At 46.8% G+C, this 20,745-nt stretch overlaps 2 protein-coding genes across 2 annotated transcripts; one reads left to right on the top strand and one right to left on the bottom strand.

Annotated features, from left to right (window-relative positions):
- Positions 1-1,776: 1,776 nt before the first annotated feature.
- Positions 1,777-8,173, top strand: LOC118258956 (kelch-like protein 24). The gene is made up of 3 exons (XM_035568088.2): positions 1,777-2,698; positions 3,439-3,850; positions 7,613-8,173. The coding sequence occupies exons 1-3, from the start codon at positions 1,777-1,779 to the stop codon at positions 7,923-7,925; spliced, it is 1,647 nt and encodes a 548-aa protein (XP_035423981.2). The 3' UTR covers positions 7,926-8,173.
- A 1,925-nt stretch (positions 8,174-10,098) lies between these two features.
- Positions 10,099-20,538, bottom strand: LOC118258994 (ceramide synthase 4-like). The gene is made up of 10 exons (XM_035568149.1): positions 20,372-20,538; positions 17,606-17,723; positions 17,298-17,416; positions 16,748-16,805; positions 16,210-16,260; positions 15,366-15,458; positions 13,780-13,908; positions 13,373-13,479; positions 10,824-10,968; positions 10,099-10,176 (listed from the first exon to the last, which is right to left on the bottom strand). Exons 1-10 carry the CDS (start codon positions 20,536-20,538, stop codon positions 10,099-10,101), a joined length of 1,065 nt encoding a protein of 354 aa, XP_035424042.1.
- Between the last annotated feature and the right edge of the window lie 207 nt (positions 20,539-20,745).

Raw genomic sequence — 20,745 nt, 5'->3', positions numbered from 1 at the left:
GGTCTACATCTGCCATTGCAACTCTTCCACAGTTGTAAACGTACAAGACATTTGTTCAGGGAGTGGGTGAACACAGCAAAAAGTGAAGTGACCAGACCAGAAACAATGCTCAATTCTAAGGCAGGAAAGCAATGAAAAATGACTGATAGCTTCAGGTCCTTTATCTGAATACTTCTGCATTTGTTAGGCATTTTAGACTCTCCTGTAGAAGATGCCTGCATGTAGCCTGTAGGCAACCTGCTTCTCCTACCTTCTGTTTCTTGAGGACCCTTTACAAGGAGGTTGTAGCTGAGTGAAGGGTTTTGGTGGCAGCAGGAGTCTTGTTCCTGGACATCTTTGAGAAAGCATGGCAAGGACAGGCTGTATTGGCTGTTCATTTTGGCAACAGCAACCTGTTCATGGCTTTTCCTGGGTCAGCTCTAAAATGACTGGGAATTTGAAGTAGGTCAATTCAAGTTCAGTATATCAGACTTGTCCAGGGAGCTATGACAGTAGGGACCATTTGTCTTGTGTGACATATGACCCTGTGTAAATGAGTGGATTTTCTGGATTTTTCAGTTCCTAGGGGTTAATTCTTCGAGTGTTTTCCATAGCTGTCAATAGAGTCATGCTCCTTCCAACTTATTTTTGTAATGTTGCAGAACTTAGAATAGTTCAGTTGGAAGGAACATTCAAAGATCATCTAGTCCAACTGCCTGACCTCTTCAGGGCTAACCAAAAGTTAAAGCATATTGAGGGCATTGTCCAAGTGCCTCTTGAAAGCTGACAGGCATGGGCCATCACCAGTTTCTCTAAGGAAGCCTATTTTGGTGTTTGACCACCCTCACAGTAAAGAATTTTTTTCTTATATCCAGTCTGAGCCTCCCCTGGTGCAGCTTTGTGCCATTCCCTTGTTCTATCACTGGTTACCAGGGAGGAGAGATCGGCACTTCCCTCTGCTTACCTGCAGAGAGAAATAAGTGTACTAGATCCATGGAACGCTCTTCTTTTTGTTGAAAACCACTAGCGTAAGTAGCCCTAGTTCAAAGTCACTGTGCAAATCCCTCCGCTTAACAGCTTGGTCTAAATGCTTTGGGAAATCCACAGTGTGAAATCAGTGAGTGATGTGTTGCTCATGCTGACTGTTGATTTAGTGCATTGAGTTTGAGGCTGGCTAGGTATGTGGCTGCCTTTGGTATTTGCGTGGGGGCTCATTCCTTCCCCCCATGTCTTATTAAAGCTTAAAGCTAAATATTTAACAAATACTGCAAGCAATTTGGAATTTGATATCAAAGTTAAATTGGTGAAGGATCTAGCTTTGGGGAAAGTTGTTTCTCTTGGAAAGTCTTAAGCTTTTTTAAGTTTTTGTTTTTCAGGGAAAAAAAAAAGTATTATATTTTTTTTTTCCCAGCAGGTTCAATGTTAATCTACAACTTCCTTAGGTGTAGTCAGTGCTTAAGAAGGTTTTGGTTGTTTTACCTCCATCCTCCTCCTAGTCTAGGCTTTTTGCTTGGAGAACAGCTCCCCCAGTTGACTTCGGTGTTGCCTAGCTAAGGTGGGTGGCAATTAAATCTACAACTTTGTAGTTAAACAGCTTTCCTGCTATCGCTGCTCTGAAAGCAGCGGGAAAGGCTGAAGAGCAAAGCAGGAGGATGGAAAGCATATTCTATTTTTAGGCCAAGGCTGGCTTATCTTGTACTTATCCTAGAGCTGGGTGGATAATGTTTCCAGAGACCTCACATGAGTAAAGACTGCGTAAGGACGGAGTTAATTTTAACTGCTCAGCAGTCAACAGACATGGAGTCTGCACAAGAAGCGGAAGAGCTGGGACCTCAGGCAGAAACGGTTGCAGACACAGTTCTTGAGGTCGGAGAGAGACTCTTTCAGGTCAGCCGAAGGGCACTTTCACTACACAGCCGTTACTTTGAAGCGATGTTTTTTGGGGGTGCAAGAGAGAGCACTGAACAACATATAGTGATCAGAGGGATCGATGCAGCGCCTTTTCAGGCACTTCTTGAGTTTACTCGCACAGCCCAAGTGCTTATAGGTCAAGAAAATGTGATCAGCTTACTGGAAACAGCTGATTTTTTTCAGTTTGACAGGGTGAAACTGTTGTGTGAGAAATTTCTGGAGAGGGAGCTGCATGTTTCCAACTGCCTGGGCCTGATGACCTACTCACAGCAATTTGCCTTTGTAGAGCTGCATGCATCTGCTATGAATGTGGCTCTCACCCACTGGGGGGATGTGATGTGTCAGGAAGAATTTAAGGCTCTACCCAAAGAAATGTTGATGCACTTCCTAAAAAGTGATGAGCTATTTGTTCCTCGAGAAGATGTGGTTTTTGACAGTATTATGAGGTGGATAATGGAGTACCCAGCAACGAGGGAGGAAGACTTCTTGGATTTGGTGGGCCAAGTCAGGGTCACTTTTCTGAGTTTGTCCTTCCTCGATGTCTTGGTGAAACGCAGCAAGCGCCATGGACAGACAGATACCTTCTCCAGACTAATAAGGAAGTTAGACAGCTGTCCTCCACCCAGCTGGCAAAATATGAAGCTGTGTCCTAATGCTGGTCGGAGCTATGACACCTTATATGTCCTGGGAGGAAAGCATGACAACGAACAGCAAGAATTATTTCTGTTTCAACCTAAAACAGGGACCTGGCAGGCTTGTTCTCCATTGCAGCGCAGAAACCTCACGCAATATGCAGTGGCAGCAGTAGGTAACTTGCAGACCTGTATCTCAACTGGGACTCAAGTGCCAACAAGTGGGACTGAGCAAATGCAAAGAAAAGCTGAGGTTCAGAGACTCAAATGCAGCAAATTCAGCTGCCTTTCCTATAAAATATAGCATTGCTAAAAAACTCACTTGTGTTCAGAGAATGGCCTTGTTTTCCATAGCCCTGGAAGAATGTTAGGCAAGGCTGAATTCTTTTTTCTTATAGCAGGAACAATAAAGGTATTGGACTCCTCACATTAGCTTTATCTGGAGTGAGTCTAATCACTGTAAGCATTTTTTTTGGCCTTGGTTTTGACAGGTGGTGACTGCTGATTTATAGTTGCCTTTAAGATAAATTTATCTGTGGACGTTGTGATGTCTTCATCCATGGAGACTTTCAAGACAGCTCAAAAACCATGACTTCCCTTACTCAGTGTTGGCGATAGTCCCGTTTCAAGTGGAAGGCTGGATGTGAGATTCCCAGAGGTTCTTTTCTGCCAGTGCTTTCATGGTTCTGTTCAAGAGTGGGAGCCAACTTGGAAAGAGTTGCTTCATCCTGTAGGCCCAGCATATCTGGGCAGATGAGGAATCAAATATTGCCAATTAATACAAAGAGCAGTCATTTTCTTTGCTCATCCTGCAGTATACTGGTAGAGCTCAGAGGAAAAAAAAAATAAAAAGAAAGCCCTCAGGACCATTTTTCAGCCTTTGTGTAACTGATCATTTTCTCTGCTGTCTTTCCAGGGAACTTCCTTTTTGTGACAGGAGGATATTTCCGGGATGAGTTTGTGTGGTATAGTGTGGATTGGGTGCTGATCTACAATTGTTTGAGTAATAGCTGGCTGGAAGGGCCTGCCATGAAGAAGTCTCGCAATAGCCATTGTGCGGTAGGAGCAGGGCTCTACCTGTATGTACTTGGAGGGAGCACAGATGAAGGGATAATCGCAACGGTGGAGCGCATGGCTTTGGTGGACCCACAGTGGGAAAGCATGAGTCCTATGGTTCAACCTGTGGAGAGAGGAGATGCAGTCAGTGTGGGGACCAGGATCTATGTGGTCTGTGGCCTGGATGAAAATGGACATGTCTATGGTGGAGTGCAAAGGCTGAACACAGAGACGGACAGCTGGGATGTCATCTCATTTTCCCCACTTCCAAGGTAAGAAATCTGGGACCTGATGAGGAGAGATGCTCGAGAGAGAGGGGCATTTTTGTTCCCCTCTGCACCAATGAGACCACCTGGAACAGGGGCTAGTTTTGGGATTCCAGTGCAAGAGAGATGCAAAGAACCTGGAAAGGAGTCAGTGGAGGGTTATAAGATGGTAAATCCAGCGCAGAGGAGGATATACTGGAGAAATGTAGACTAAAGCCTGTCAGATTTATTTTTATTTATGTTGATTTCTACAAACATAAAGCAGCTCTGCTAGGCTTTGAAGGAGTCAGAGAGATTCATGCTGTATTCCCCCATACCCACAGGAGCTGCACGCAAAGCTACACACTGGGTTTTGACAGCAAGGATTGAGCCCACAGCCTCAGGTTAATGCTAAATTATTTGAGCAAGAGAAACAATCCCCAGACTGTGGAAAACAGCTTAAAGCCACCCGTATCTGAAATATATAAAGCTTGAGCCAGAGCTTCCTGACGCCAGTGGCATCCTTCGCTGCTTTGGCTGCCAGGAGATGACCGGTTCCCATCCCTGAGCTCTGGGGGAATCTATGGAAAAGGGCTGATGCAGCCACAAGTGTGTAAGAGCTGAGCTCTCCGTTACATCCCAAGTAAGCAAACTGCCCCCGTCCTCCCTCCTTCCCCTGCGTCAGCACATGGGACAGGAGATGGATGTTCCCACAACACCCATTTCCAGTCTTTTCATGTCCTCAAGTAATTCCATTTCAATGGAAGACTGCTGGAGTTGTCCACTGTCCATCAGTCTGGTGGTGGGGATTTATTGGCAAGATACGGAATTATTTCTGTCCTAGCAGCTTGCAGCAAAGCAATCAGGAGTGGTTTTTTTCTCAGTCAGGTCTAAGTGGGTACGTAGCTGAGTGAACCATGGCATGTCTTGGTAGCCTGGGGTGCTTTTCTGGCCCTGTGGGACCCCCTCTTAGTCTCTACTTCCTCCTCCACATCTTGAGAATTATCCAGGGGAGGAGGTGGCTCCTGGCTCCTCTGCAGCTGCCTGGTGGCTGCCTGGGACCCTCCTGAGCAGTGGGAGCACACACAGGACTTCACTGGTCACTAGCTGGCACCATCATCACCTCTTCCTCAAATCCTGTGAGCTGGCACCATCATCACCTCTTCCTCAAATCCTGTGGCTAATGCTTTCTTAATTTGCTCATCTGTAAAGTACTTAACATTTATCCACTGAATTATGGTTTAATTGTGCAAGCTTCCCTGATAATGCTGTTCGCTGACACGAGGCTTAGTATAAAATGTTGATTTCTTGCTTGCTGGTAATTGTGGTAATGATGATTCATAGTCATAGGACAGCGGCTGTGCTTTTGAGCAGGAGTAGGAGCACTTCACATCTTTGCAACTTGAGTGAACACAAGCAGGTAGCATTCCTGCTGTCACTGGAGATGGGGCGACTGGGGCAGGGGATAGCTAAGGCTAATGCTGTGTACTGTGGATACTGATTATTTGGGAAGAGGTCTCGAGTCCCTAGACCTCTAGAGCCTCTGAGCAACCCCAAGTTCAGAAGAAAGAAAGCTGGAGATGGGCTCTAGCAGGGAGCGTAGCGAGGGGACAAGGAGTAATGGCTTTGAACAAATGGAGAGGAGATTTAGGTTAGATGTGATGTGAGGAAGAAATCCTTCACTCAGAGCACAAAGCGCACATGGGCATTAGGGCTGAAGATACACCTTGCTTCTGTTCTTTTCCGTAAAGAATAGAATGAAATTACATAAAAACCAGTGTTAAAAATAAACCCAGGGCACAGGATGGGAGGTGGAGGGCAGCCGTTGTGGCCCAGGGGAGCCAGCCCCAGAAAAGGGGCCCTCAGCCCCCCCAACCCTCCTCCTTCTTTCACGTGAGGGCATCTCCCTGGCCGCTCCCAACACAGCCGCCTTTGGGCACGCATGGGCCACTCCATCACAGAGGCTTGCTGAGGTCACAGTGGCCACCGCTGTCCCGCCTTTGCTGTGGGCCCTATAAAACAGGCCCCCTGCAGCTGGCCCACCACTCGCTCAGCGACTAGCTCTTCTGACAGCCGGCGTAAGTGGCAGGAAGACGACTAGAAGCAGAAAGGCGAGAAGCGGCCCTCCTTGGTATGCAAGGACAGCGATGCCGTCCAAAGAAGCGCCAAGAAGGAATGCAGTTAACATGAAGGAGACGTGTCGTGGGCGGAGGGATAGCACAAGAGACATCAGTGCTCAAGACACCTCTGGCACCCAGCCCACAGACACACACAAGCAGTACCACAGGTACCGCAACGACGTGGGGAACAGGCCGCCCCCTCAAACACCCAGCAACAGGGGGCCTGGGCCTTCCCATAGGTGTAACGGTGGTGTGGGGCAAAGTCAGGAGCATCAGACAGACAGTCGTGGGGGGCAGAGGCATGCCCATGGTACAGAACGGAGTGTGGGACCCAGGCATGGCCATAAAACAGATGGCAACCTCGAACCCATGCGTGAAAATCAAACCAACAGTGGCATGGGTCCTGGGAGTGGAACTGGATGACCTCCTGGTTCAGCACCCTGGCCGGAAAACATTCCGAATAGAAGGCATCCCATTTGGGCAGTCCCAGGCAAAGACTGGCTTATCCTTCTGCCAAGCACTGTGGAGCCCATGGAGACGAATCCACCAGAAGATGTGGAAGAACAAATGGAAGTGGATCCACCTCCACTAGAACAGACGTGGGACTACCACAGCATGTCGTTGCTCTCTTCCATCCAAGAGCACCAACAGCGGCGCAGGAGTGCCCACCCAGCTCCCTACTCGTTGCTCAGGCTCCATCCCAAGCATTAGCTTGGAGCCACCAAACACCACGGACATCCCGCAGGCTTACCTGCAAGATGTCCAGGCAATAAACAACTCTTGCCAATTCTCAGGGGTTGTGTGAGTGCTTCTTTCCCATCCCCCAGCCCTTGTGTGAGAGGTGGCATCCCTTCTGCGCAGAGCCTCGAAGAAGAGCACAAGAGAGGACCCAGCTTCCTTCGGGCTGCTGCGCTGGGGTGACAGGAGGAGTCCCCGGGGGCCACCATGCACCTTTAACATTTGTGAAAATAGACTGAGGGGTGAAAATAGTGTGTGAGCGATTATAGGTGGCTAATTTCTTATATTAGGAGTGAGTTTCTGTATCTGAGTAATTGGTAATGACCGACATGGAGAAGGCTGAGGTACTCAACAACTTCTTTGCCTCCGTCTGCACTGGTAGATAGGCTTCCCAAGTCTTTCATTTCCCTGAACCCATAGATGGAGGCTGGGGGATCAAAGTCCCACCCACTGTAAGTGAACAGCAGGTTCAACACCACCTGGTGAATCTAAACAGGTACAAGTCTATGGGACCTGATGACATGAATCTCAGGGTCCTGAGGGAACTGGCTGATGGAGTCACCAAGTCTCTCTCCATCTGAGTTGAAAAGTCCTGGCATTCGGGCAATGTCCCTGGTGAGTGGAAAAATGGAAACATCATGCCCCTACTCTTCAACAATTAAAACAAAGAATTGAACAAAGAGCACTACTTTTCAACAATTTAAACAATTAGGAGACGTTTCTTCTCAGAAAGAGTGGTCAGGCATTGGAACGGTTTGCCCAGGGAAGTGGTCAAGTCACCGTCCCTGGGGGTGTTCAAGGAAAGGTTGGACTTGGTGCGTAGGGACATGGTTTAGTGGGTGACATTGGTGGTAGGGGGATGGTTTGACCAGATGGTCTTGGAGGTCTTTTCCAACTTTAATTTTTCTGTGATTCTGTGATTCCCTCTCAGGTATGACCTCTGCATCACATCACTGAATGGTGCTCTATACACCATAGGAGGGGGAGCTTTTCGATTTGATGTGGAAACAGATGAATGGACTCATGTGGATGAGGAATGCTTGACCAAGAAGTTCTTCATGGGATGCAGCACTGTTAATGGACAAATTTATCTCCTTGGACAAAGAAAGGGGAACAGTGCCCTTCCCATTGTAGTCCTCTTTGATCCCTATGTTGATATGTGCCAGGTCATAGAGAACAAACTGCCTTGCCCTCTTCCTATTCGTGGCTGTGTCTCTGTGCGAAGGTTTGATACATGGGCATGAGTGATACCAGATCCAACATAATCATAAAGAAAAAGTCATGTGCTTTACAGATGATGGGAACTGCACTGTATCAAATTTGATTTGTGAAATTTTTAAAATTTTAAAAATAGATCTGTATAATTCCTAGCTTTTCTGGTTTCTACTTGGCAAATATCTTGAAGCAAAAGCCGGTGAAACCTTTGTGACTACATGTGGTTTGCAGATCATTACTGGAAATAGTGGTCGGTGTTGGTATGAGTACACAAATGCCTCAGTGTTGATGTTACAACATCAGATACAAAAAAACCATCAGATACGAAAAAAACAACCAACCAACCAAAAAAAAAAAAATCACCTGTAGGAGTAAAGTAATAAATGTGTGTCGAGGGAATCTTCAGCAGACTGTATGGGCTCTTACTGCTGCAGGACGGATTTAAAAGAAAAACAAAAACATCGCTGAAGTCAAGCCTTATCAAGTATCAGTGTCATTTTAGCCTGAAATAAGCTTCCAATGTTATGTTAGTATGGTGAAAATTACCTTTAGTCCAGCATAGAGAGCACCACAGCAGGTTGGCCACTGGCCAACTGGGGCACTTAAAAGTCCTGCTTCAGTCTCCTTAGTCCCCTTTGCTCTACAGACCAAAAATAAAAACACCATCTCCATCCTAAAGCACCGAAAGGAGGGTGCAAGGATCATGACCTGCATATACCCTTAATTAAGGATTGCTTTTGAAGAAGAGGGTTTGATGGGCAGGACTAAGGATTTAGGACTGCTGTAGGAAACAGCAGGACAGGGGCATGTTGGTGTCAGTTCCTTCTGCCTTTCTCTCACACATCTTTCCTGAGTTATTTATATTTTTCTTTAATGGGTCAGATCTGGGAGGTGGACCATGGTTCTTAACAATAAAGTGTTCTAGGGACACCATCCTTCATTCCCCACCTCTTTGCAGTTCTCTAAAATTGTTTAATTTTCCTTAATGTTTGCGCAAAATATATCAGACCCCTTGGAAGCATATTCAAAGCTTGTGTAGAAAACAGCTTTAAAGACAGCATTTGTAGGTTTCTATATATTGTTTGTAGACAAATGTATATGATGATTTATTGGCCCTCTGTAATTTTTGAGCCTTTGAATTATCAGTGATATCAGATCTCCAGCAGGTTTCAAAGATCTGCTGATTGACACAAGAGCTGATATTACTGATATTCCAAAAAATGATGATAAAAAAAATCTGCATCATGCAACATCAAGGTAAAATGGGCTTGTTTAGGTGTAATAATTCTTTTCTACATAAACTTTAAATCCAATGTTATACAGTAAATTCTGAACATGACGTCAGATACAATATATTACAAAGTGAATAGTCATCCAAAACAGAGAAAACCCTTAAAATATCCCATTAATATGTCAGCATTGTAACATTTATTTTCAGACTTTAAAAATGAAACCTCAACAACACTAATACATCCCTATGGAAAGCTTCCATTTAGACTAGTAGAAAAGTGTGCCTTCAGAAGAATTTCAGTTGCTTTCAATTTTAGGACCATTTTCGCTAAGTACACATTCAGTTAGCAAAACCTTTTAGACGCGTGAGCTATTTTGTATAATTCATACAGCAAACACAGCTTGTCTCACTTGGCCAGGCTTTATATGTGGAAACGGTCTATCCTTGCCCCAAAATCTGACAATTTTAGACTATACAACTGGAAGCTTATTTGGCAGCTGAAGCAAGTGTTTTTTACATGCAACTTTTTTCATAAGGTGGCTAGCACTGACTGCCAGTATATTCTGAAATTGTGGTTCAGATAAATGTTCAGCAGTTGTAATTTATTACATTACGAACCTTTCGGAAAGTTTTGAGATAACCACAGCTAAGTGTTATAACTTCAGCAGATTGTTTAACCCCTCTTAGCCTGTTTTTAGTGAGACTGTGGCTGATTGACCATTTTTCTTCTGGATAGAGTAGTAGTAAAATGATGTTCCCAACAAGACAGGTGAAGAAAACATCTCCTAAAGTTATTTGTTGCCTGGAAACTCTATGATGAAATTTTCTTTTGTCTAGATGTTGGATGATGCCTCAGCTATAACGCTGCAAAGGGTTCTGTGAGCCTGTCTGGCCTCTCCCTTGTGGTCCTGTTCATCCTTCCTGCTTTTAAGAGTCTGTCTGGCTCTTGGTATTTTGCAATGAGACCCACATTACTCTTTGCTCTTTGCCAGATCTTCTGCTTCACTCCTGTCGCTTTCCTCAGTGTCACTTCTTGCATCTTTTCTTTTCTGTAGGAGAGAAAGATGATTTAAACAGGCTGCAAAACCTATGTCTTGCTGCATTAAAGGGGACTGGTCTTGCTTTCATTCAGAGCACTGGTATGTTAACCTGAGAGGTAAAATAAAAACAATAGCTGAGATCATATCCTTGAAACCAGTGTGGTAATTGTCCCTGAATTTGGGAGATTGACTAAAACTACCTGGAGTTGGTTATGTGTTTTCCTGACTTTTGAATATGTTTTTTTTTTTTTTGGTGATCCTTATAATGTTCTTGTAATGTGACCTTCTGAAAAAAACTTAGTGTTTATTTTACATGTAGTTATTCTGCATATATGCCTGTCTATTTTTTATCGTTGAAGCTCTGAAAGTCAATATATATTTGTTCAGTCTACTGCTGCCCTGTGGTGAGGGCAGTTGGTTATTTGGGAAGGAGATAGTCATGGCTACTTCTTGTGCACTGAAAACTGAATTTTAATGACATCCCATAAACAAAGGTATCTGTACAACTCTCACCATGTGCCTTCAGAAGCTCTTGGGCTGTTTTTTTGGGTAGTCCCATTTCTCCCACCCCTTCCTGCAGGCATGCAGGAATCACTCTGGATCTCAGGGTTGCTCATGAGTAATGGTGGCACAGAGGAGAAAAAGATTTTTCATACCGCACCGTGGAGGATGACACCAAAGACCATCTGGAGGATTAGATAGGACCAAAAAATGTGCAACAACTGCAGGATCATCAGGAAAGCATTTATCAGACAGCTTAGGAGGAACATCTGAAATTTTGTCACAAAGTAATAGTATGTGCTGTGGGAAAGAGAGAGGGAGAGACAAATTAGAGTTTGCATGTCTTCACAATTACAAGGGTCAAGAGACTTTCTGGGCAAATACTTGGCTCATGGGTTCCCTGGGAAGAACCAGTCTGTGCTAGGCCTGTGCAATGACTTCACTTCAATGACTTCTTGCTCTGTCCCAGAAATGGACTTCACCCATCTTTCACAAAACATATCCCAGGTCCCAGAAGACCTGGAGAAGACCTACTGAAATTGCCAACCACACAATAGTGTTTGCAAATAGGTCTGTTTGCAAAGCATATCTGCAATTCTTCCCAGAAGCAACAGGAAGCCACCATCTGGCAGCGATCCTCCCTGGGCCAGAGCCAGAACTTGGCTTCCCAAGACCTCCACAGAGGAGGTTCATATTTTTGTACCCCAAGGCATTGCTTTTACACATACGGGCTTGACCATGCAGACATGAACCACCCTGCAAGGCCTTCTGTTCACATGAAGCTCTCTCTGCGAGAAGTCATGCTCCTCACCTGCAGAATCTCCAGCCCACTTCCATGGGTCCCTCTTCCTGGGCAGCACTGGGAGGTCAAAGCAGTGCCTCCATCATGGGGCGAGGTCAAGGGCAACTTACTGTCATTGTAATACTGGCTTTAAAAGCTTTTCTGTGAATGTAGTAGTCAGAGAGACTGGGAGGAAAATATTTGGAATTCTGTGTCCAGTTCTGGGCTCCCTGGCACAAAAAGGACAGGGATCTCCTGGAAAAAGTCCAGCAGAGGGCCACAAAGATGATACGGGGCCTGGAGCATCTTCCCTGTGAGAAAAGGCTGGGAGACCTGGGTCTGTTCAGCCTTGAGAAAAGACTGAGAGGGGATCTTATCAATGCTTATAAATACCTGGTTTGGAAATGGAAATCAGACAGAACAGAACAGAATTTGGTGCAGGAGAGAAATAACAAACACTGGCATGTGCACTCCTCTGCAAGTATCTACGACATGAAATCTAAGATGTTATAAGCTGGGAAACATTCGGTGGATATAACATCTGTGTCTGCTCTGCCTTTATGCTCCTCCCTAAACATCTGCTTCTTGCTGCTGTTGGAAACAGGGTCTGACCTTGACGGACCCTTGGTCTGACCCAGAACACCCATCTGCTTTGTTCTTCCATTAGAATACAGCACGTTACTGGGACTTGTTTGACTTTTTGTAGACAACTGAAATCAGTGTTATTCGAGCTTCTTTCTCAGGAAAGTTGCCTCAAACTTTTATTGCTTTTCCCTTTGAGGGAGCTGTTTCACTGCCAGAGAGTTGGGGATTTGTCATGCAAAGTCAGCTTCACAGGCATCCAGACTTAAAGGGAAGCAGGACCAACGTTCAAAACTCAGCATAGTCAGTGCTGGTACGGAGCCAGGGCAGGAACAGAGGACAGCAATGCAGACTTGTCCTTATGCATATGTAACATGTCCCACTCCTTCTAGGCATAATAAGAAAAGTGTTTGGTTTTTGAAGAAAACCGAAACCTTAGACTATATATAATGCATGTATTGTGGAATGAATTTTTGGGAAGGTAAGTGAGATCAGCTTTTCTAGGCAATTTGGAAAGGGTAAAGAAGGGGAAACAATTTCAGCATAGTTAGAGTGTGGGAGTGTGGTCAGATGTGTACAGGCAAACACCATTCTCCAAGACTGGTGTCTGTGACTTCTGGAGATACTGCTGCTCTTACACTCCCAGCATGTCCAGTGTCCGACCTCCTGAATCCTTAGGTTGAACTCATCACTTTCCTATTTTATTTCAAATAGATACAGGGTCACCTTAAATTCCTACTATTTTTTTTTTCCTGTTAGTTTTATCTTAATAATGCTTTAAGCAGGACTTTCTTAGTCTGTAAAGAAATTCTTGGGAAATTCTAACCAGCATAATTTGTACCTTCCTTCTCTTGCATGACCAGTGTTTGCAACAGAAGGAGGCCACTTCCTATTTGCTGGAAGAGTCACACCAGGTCTTAAAGAGGGTTAGAGGAGACGAACAATTACCCTCAGACTGTGGTGGGAGTGACCTTACAAGGATGGAGAAAGGTAGTCATAAAAAATTCCCAGTGCTATGATAGCTCATGAATTGTCAGTTGCTGTAGGTGCATGTAAACATCTTATCCCAGCAAGAGAGACAGCTCCAGATGAGAGACAGTTCCTGCCTAGGAGACAGTGAGAGCCTGGAAATGGAGAGGCAGAGACTGTGACTCCAGATTAATTTATAGGTAAAAACCCTGGCTTTTTCTGGGGTTCCTCTGTTCTATCTGGATTCATCTTTGAGTTTACCTGCAGTGTCCTGTTCCCTGCCTTTCCTCCCCTCACCATGGAGGGACATTCCTCCAGAAGTACAAATAGTCCATGACACCTATGGTTAGAGAACATTAAAACGTAACTCACATTAATGGGAAAATGACAAGCCGGGAACTGATGAACACCACAGCAAAAACAACAAACACTGCTTCACAGACCCACTTCCATTTCATGTAATGGAGCATCTTGGCCAGCTGTAGAGAGACATATTGCCATTTATACCATGGGGCTGTGTTCTTCTTCTATTACCACTCTCCTGAGAGGCTTCAGGGATTTCCCATGTCCTGCAAGGGTTACTGGACTTGTTGGAGATTGTCTGAGCCCTGTGTACTCATTTACTTTTCCCCAAGAGCAGTAAATCTGATACTTCCTAAATGCATTGGCACTAGGGTATACATGCGGCCTACCTGTGTAAGTGACTGCATCTGCAAGGGTCAGCACAGTTGCTCACAGACAAGAGAATAGATGAGCATTTCTATGCGTTGGTAACTCACCTCTAAAATATAATCAGAGGCATCATGGACCAGCATGACTATCATCCCAAACCGTATAAGGTTGGCACAGTAGGAGACAAAGATCAGGGTGATGGTGGCGATGTGGTGGATGATCTGTTCCTTGAAGTCCTGGCACAAGAAGAGAGGTTGTGTCAGTCATTGACCTTGACCTGGCAGCACCTGTTCAAAGATGCTGCTGCATCTAGGATGTGGCAAACAGTAGTGCTCCCCACTGTGCTACAGTTCTCTGGTGTTATGTATAAAGCCAAGACAAATGAAAAACTTTACAACCAGAAATGCAGATAAATACCAGTGAGGTACACATAGGTGCAAGTGTGCTAGAAGACAGGTTTTCTGTTTTTACCACGAATCAAGCTTTCCTTACAAAGTTCCTCTCTTAACATCCTCCTGTATTTTCCTCCTAGACTCCTCCCTTGTGTTGTGGACTATTCCATCTGGGTTATCTGCTAAGTTAGAGGTTGGACTAGATGATCTTAGAGGTCTTTTCCAACCTAAACGATCTGTGATTCTACGATTCTATGACTGAAGAAGTTTTTGTGACGACAGTAGACTACCCTTGTCCTGGGGCAGGACCTACCCATTAGTCATATTGGAGGCAGCGCTTCAACCTGCCAGTGCTGCCCATGAAGAGGGACCCATGGAGGTGGGCTGGAGACTCTGCAGATGGGGAATTTGCCTTCTCACATGCGTTATCTAAATAGAGAACCTTGCAGGGTGGTTCACGCCTGCATAGTCAAGCCTATACGTGCAAAGACAATGCCTTAGGGTACAAAAATATGAACCCTGAGTGCTCTGTGAAGGTCTTGGGAAGCCAAGCTCTGGCTCTGGCCCAGGGATGATCACTGCCAGATGGTGGCTTCCTGCTGCTTCTGGGAAGCATTGCAGGTTTCCAATAACTGACCTATTTGCAAACACTATTGTATGGTTGACAATTTTAATAGGTCTTCTCCAGGTCTTCTGGGACCTGGGATATGCTTTGTGAGAGCTGGGTAAAGTCCATTTCTGGGGCACAGCAGTAAGTCACTGAAGTGAGACATGATCGCCAAATTGAACAATCATCAATCAGATGAAGCCGAGGTTGAGCCACAGCTCTGCACAGTTGATACTACAGAACAAGGCACACAGATGAGGGCAAAGGTGGGTGTTGGGTCCATGGGGCCTAGAAGGTGAGCACTGTGCAAGCATCAACAGGACCCTCATCACAAGAGCTCCTGGTCTGTCCTTCAGGACAGAGTCCTCTGGTTCAGGCCGCACTTTGGAGCAAGGCAGGGAAGGGCCACGCTAGTGACTATTTCTTGGTGTCCCTTGGCCAGGCACAGGGACTGTCATCCAGCAGCACTCCTCTGGCCTCGCAGGCCCCCACTAGAGCAGGGCCCAGCATGAGATTCACAGGTGGGATACAGGAGCTGCAGGGAGTGTACGTGGCCTGGGGCCTTGCCTGCCTTGGCCTATTCACAGGCCTGGCAGAGCTCTGTGAGTCCCTGGGGTGCTGACAGTGGGAGGGGGGAGCCTCATGGTGGAGGCTGACCAAGCCAGTGGGTTGCTGCTGTGCCGCTGTCACTCACCTTCCTCTTCACATCAAAAGGCAGGGTGGCAACCAGTGAGCAGTAGAAAGAGAGCTCCAACAGGTAGAACCAGCCCAGTGCAGGCAGGAGAGGCTGCAAAACAAGTGAAAGGCAGTGTGACACCCTTGCTTAGCCATGTGGAGCAGGAGAGGGCAAATCTCTTCCCAGGCAAAACGCAGTCATGAAAACTGCAACTGGGTCAGCAGGGCTTGGTCATGTCTAAATTTTCCTGTCCTTTGTAACTGAACCATTTGCTGGTGTGCTGGCAGTCTGCTCCAAAGCCAGGACAAGCCCCAGACTCTCAGAGGGACTGAGAGGAGCTGAGATCTTCCCTCTACGGTGGGTTGGACTCCTCTTGTCTCCTTTCATTTCTCTTCCTGTTTAAGAGTTCAAGGGATGTCCTGACTGCCAGGTCGCTTTCAGGGCCACACACCTGGAGCAGCTTCCAGCCAGGCTTGTATTACAGAGAAACTCTTTGAGAAGAGGGGACTGTTCAGGGCAGAGAGAATCTCCTGCTGCTCCTTCATATGGACCACCTATGAGGAGCTGGTCAAGGAGGCCGTCAGGCTGTTCACATGGTGCATGGTGGGAGGATGAGAGACAGTGGGCATACTTGGAACCAGGAGGTGAATATTAGGAGAACCTTTTTCATCACGAGAGTCAAACAGTGGAACAGGTTGCCCAGAGAGGTTCTGCAGTTTCCATTCTTGAAGGTTTTCAAGGACTGGAAAAGACCTGTGTAACCTCATCTGGGCTCACAGCTAACTGCTGTGAGCAGGAGGTTGGACAAGAAACCTCCTGAGCCCCCTTCCAATCTGAATTATACCACATACGTGCAGCTCACCTGCTGTGGAAAGCTCAGCCAGCACACGGTGTGGTCCCAAAACCAAGGCTTCTGTGCAAAGAGATAGCGGCAATTAAGATCCCATAGCCATATCAACATATAATGGCAACATGAAAGAGTACTTTATTAAGTAAACACATGATGTCAGTGTGCCTGTGGTAGAGCCAATCTGCCTTTGAACTTTGTGAAAGTGGTTGGCAAAATGCATTTGTTGTTAGTGAATGTACAGGATGTTCCACTGAGGGTGTCAGTCCACAGTGGGTCGGATGAAGAAAACCACGGTCACATCACTGACACCTAGCCAGGTCCGTGCCTGGATAAGGGGGCTGTTCTGCTGGATTTAGATTGGGTATGTTTCCATACCACATCCCTGAAATTTGTCCTTATTTGGCTCTGAAACTATGGTCCAATCCCTAGTCATGGCCACAAATCGTCAGTAGGTTCCTTGAAATGGCCGAGGACCATCAGACTTATTTTCCATGAATGAGGAACTCTTGAAAGGTGTCACATCACAGTGTCTCCCAGATGACATACTTACATCATACAGAAGAGCCAGCCCAGAGAAGAATGATGTGAAATAGAATGTAAATCTCCAGCTTAAATAGAAAAAAGAAAAACAAACAAACAAAAACACAGGGAATTAAAACTTCCTCCAGAATTGTGATAGCTTACCAGGCTGTGCCCAGGCCTCTGCATCCAGCACCCAGCTGTGTGGAAGTGACTAAACTGACACATTTAGGCACAATGACTGCAGGCCAGAAACAGCTGGAGAAGGATGAAGTGCAGACAAACAAATGTGGTATCACGTCTTCCTAGATGCTCTCACAGCAGCTGCAGAGCCCATGGAAGAGCCTACTCTTGTTTGGACAAAGATTTGCAGTACCTCAGCTCTGTTTGCACATGCACGAACGTGCTGTTAAGGCAATGGGGTATCTACAGCCCACCCAGGCTCTGCTGTGGTCCATGCTGTGCCCAAATTCCTGATGTCAGAAGGAATTTGGCCATTTTAAAACTTCCTCTGCCAGCATTATGGCATGCAGTCCTTGTTGGAGGTTTCCATGATCAAAATCCTCAGCTGGCTCACCTACCTTGCCTCACAGAACTTCTTCATCAGTCTGGGACGGTCCTGGGCCCGCCGGTGCCGGAACCAGGCCTCCACTTTTTTGACTGGCAGGTCATTTTGCTTGGCCAGCGAGATCAGGTCCCCCTAGAAAACAGGTCAGGAAAGCAGGAGTTGGCCTTCTGATGCCTTCTGTCCCCATGTGGGTGGAAGAGGACACCTCTGTCCTGTTAGCAGTAACTGTGCTGCCTGTGAGGCTGGTGTGCTTGGGCTGGAGTATCTGTGGGGAAAGAAGATATTGATCAGCTGGGCTCTTGGGACACAAGCGACACTCACCTCCTTTGGGGTCTTGCCCATCAGATTGTAGAAGTCTTCCAGTGTGGCATTGGGCTGAGCTTTGGGCCTCGGTCTGTTGCTCACACCCAGCCTCCTGCCCAGGGGTAGAGCTATGGTTCTAGAAGAGGAAAAGAAAGTTCAGACAGGAGAGGATGTGGGCACCCTCACTGGGAGCCAAGGCCAGCCCACAGCAAGATTGTGCCAGCTCCGTATCCTGTGCATGGACCCCAGGGATCCAGCACTGCTCTGGCTGCACACACTCTGCCAGAGAAGTCCAAAGCCCCACTGGGTGCAAACCTACCCAACCCCGGGAGTCCAGCACCGCTTCAGGGGCACATGCAAAGCTTAGTGCCTCTATCGGGTCAATGCTCTTCTTTGAGAAAGACAGAATGGCACCAAGGCAATGGTGAGGAATGCTGGATGTGCAGTGGAGACAACACTAACAAATATAATCAGTATTGATGACAGTTTTGTTTAACATTTTTACCAGTGATCTTGATGAGGGGATTGAGTGCACGCTCAGTAAGTTTGCAGATGAAACCAACTTGGGTGGGAGTGTTGATCCTGAGGGTAGGAAAGCTCTGCAGAGGCATCTGGATAGTCTAGATTGATGGGCCACTTCCAACTGTATGGCATCCAACAAGGCTAAATGTTGGATGTTGCAGTTGGGCCTTAAGAACCCCACACAGTCATATAGGCTGAGGGAAGAGTGGCTGGAAAGGTGCTTGGCAGACAAGGATGCTGTTTGACAGCCCGCTGAACACGAGCCAGCAGTGTGCCCAGGTGGCCAAGGGCATCATGGCCTGCATCAGAAATAGTGTGGTCAGCAGGACTAGGCAAGTGATTGTCGCCCTGTACTTGGCACTGGTGAGCCCACACCTTGAATGCTGTGTTCGGTTTTGGGTGCCTCACAGCAAGATATTGAGAATGCATTCAGAGAAGAGCAATGAAGCTGACTAGAAAACAAGACATATGAGGAGCAGCTGAGGGAATTGGGGTTACTCAGTGTGGAGCAGAGGAGGCTGAGGGGAGACCTCATGGCTTTCTACAACTCCCCGAAGGGAGGTTGCTGTGAGGTGTGTGCCAGTCTCTTCTCAGGTGAGAAGTGACAGGACATGAGGAAATTGTCTAAAGTCTCACCAGGGGAGGTTTAGATTGAATATCAGGAAGAATTTCTTCACAGAAAGTGTGGTTAGGCATTGGAACTGGCTGCCCGTGGAGGTGGTGGAGTTGCCAATGCTGGACATATTTAAGAGATATGGGGATGTGGTGCTTAGGGGCAAGGTTTAGTGGTGGACTTGGCAGTTAGATGGATGGTTGGACTTGATGATCTTCAGGATCTTTTCCAACCTAAATAATTCTATGATACTATGATTCTACGATACTATGATTCTATAATACTATAATTAATAATAGTAAGCAATAATTAATTATAATAATTATTGACTTGACACCAAGGCGGGGGAGGGAGGGGGTTGCTATGCTCTCATTGTCTTTACTTATAGCTCTTAAGACACTCCCCATATGGAGTCAACCTGGAAGTGAGACCCTATTTGGGAGCCCAGTGCTGGCCATTGGCCAGACTTCAAGCTTCTTGAGACCCACGAATACATGGGATTTGCTAAGCCATTGCAGGCCTGCAGGTAGCAGAGAGATGTTTTGATAACCCCCAGGACAGAGCTTTCCTTGGGGTCTGACTGCTTTGTGTTTCTCTGGCTCTTCCTACAGCCCGTTTTGCCAGAGCTTCTCACAAAGCTGAACACAGCAGCCAAAAGCCAGCTCTCCAGAGAGGTGGGACAGTGCTTCCCCAGCTCCCCCAGCTTCTCCAGGCCACAGAAGAAGGCCCATGCTCCAGCTGAGGGCAGGTTTGCTGAGCACAGCCTTCGTGCTTCACACACACCATAGTCCTGTTCTGCCTGGCTGGCAGCATCTTGGCAGGGCTGCCCGTGTCAGCACCTGCCCTGCTTTAACTGATAACCCCTTGATTTCCTCTGGGTGAGGGCTGGACCTCTCCACATGTCAGTCTCACCTTCTGGAAAAGGGGCCCAAAGCCCATGCTGGATCCATCTCCTGTGTTCAGCCATGTGGACTTAGATTGTTCCCACACGTAGGTTCTGGGGAGATGTCTGTCAGTTTGCAGGATCCCCTTTGGGAGTACCATTTCCCTCAGCTGGGTGGGTGTGAATGCCCATAACTAGGGCATTGTAGTACATGAACTGGGGACCCCTGGTGCCAGGAGGAGCGAGGAGGGCAGAGCTGGGTGAGGGGAAGGAGTGGTGTGAACAGGGTGGTCCTACAAGAAACTGCAGGAGCCATGGGTGTCCTTCCTCTGTGCTGAGTGGGGACTCAGCATCTTTGGGAGTATCCTCTAAGACCTGGCTGAAGCCTGGCTCATCTGGGGTCTCCCAATCCTGATGTACCTAGCAAATTCCTTATCCTGTGCTGCATGCTCCCAGCTGGTCTCTCAAGAGCCCAAATCTGTCTCTCCAGGGGGACTTCCCACACACAGCTGAGGTGCAGCTGAGTGACTTGTCTTTTCACACCCGATAGTATAGGTTATGCTACGGGTATGGGAATGAGAGATGGCAGGGCAAATTGCTGACATACAAATGCCATAAATCACAAAAGTAGAAAGATTCAGTATTCCTGGGGAGAATTCCCTGTCCACTTTGTAATTGTTAGGAGGTGGGTAAGGATAGGTCCAGAGCAATCCTTCAAGACACTGATGACAACCAGCACAGAAGGGGCTGGATTTGCTGCACTCACCTTTCGAAGATGTATCGGACAATGATCAGGATCAGGGCACCAGGGATGCAGAGCAAGAGGTCCTGAGGCTTTGGGTAGTGAATGTCAGCAGACTCCTTCATGTCTTCCCAGGTAGCTCCAGGTGGCAGCCAGTACTTGTGGTGCCAGAACTCCTCTAACAGTCCCATCCTGGTCTAGACTGTGGGAGCACAGCAGAGGCTCGGGGACTCAGCGAGCAGATACAGCTGAGACGTAAAACTCACTCCTAAGCCACGACTCCAGCGCTCCAGGACACCCAGCCCCACAGCTCGTCATGCATACTCCACACCTTTCACTCCAATCCATGAGTATGAATTTAATCTAGTTGAAATAACATCACTTGTTCTGACCTGCCC

Source organism: Cygnus atratus, chromosome 26, assembly GCF_013377495.2.
Source record: "Cygnus atratus isolate AKBS03 ecotype Queensland, Australia chromosome 26, CAtr_DNAZoo_HiC_assembly, whole genome shotgun sequence".
Taxonomy (NCBI): domain Eukaryota; kingdom Metazoa; phylum Chordata; class Aves; order Anseriformes; family Anatidae; genus Cygnus; species Cygnus atratus.
This window is presented reverse-complemented; position numbering and strand designations above follow the sequence as displayed.

What these genes read in the sequence shown, in the direction of transcription:
- LOC118258956 (XM_035568088.2), top strand. Translation starts at nt 1,777, where the DNA reads ATGGAGTCTGCACAAGAAGCGGAAGAGCTGGGACCTCAGGCAGAAACG. An exon ending in ATATGCAGTGGCAGCAGTAG is followed by an intron (nt 2,699 to 3,438) that starts GTAACTTGCAGA and finishes CTGTCTTTCCAG; the next exon opens with GGAACTTCCTTTTTGTGACA. An exon ending in TCATTTTCCCCACTTCCAAG is followed by an intron (nt 3,851 to 7,612) that starts GTAAGAAATCTG and finishes ATTCCCTCTCAG; the next exon opens with GTATGACCTCTGCATCACAT.
- LOC118258994 (XM_035568149.1), bottom strand. Translation starts at nt 20,538, where the DNA reads ATGGGACTGTTAGAGGAGTTCTGGCACCACAAGTACTGGCTGCCACCT. An exon ending in CTTTTGATGTGAAGAGGAAG is followed by an intron (nt 13,909 to 15,365) that starts GTGAGTGACAGC and finishes TTCTTGTGCCAG; the next exon opens with GACTTCAAGGAACAGATCAT. An exon ending in CTTGTCATTTTCCCATTAAT is followed by an intron (nt 10,969 to 13,372) that starts GTGAGTTACGTT and finishes TCTTTCCCACAG; the next exon opens with CACATACTATTACTTTGTGA.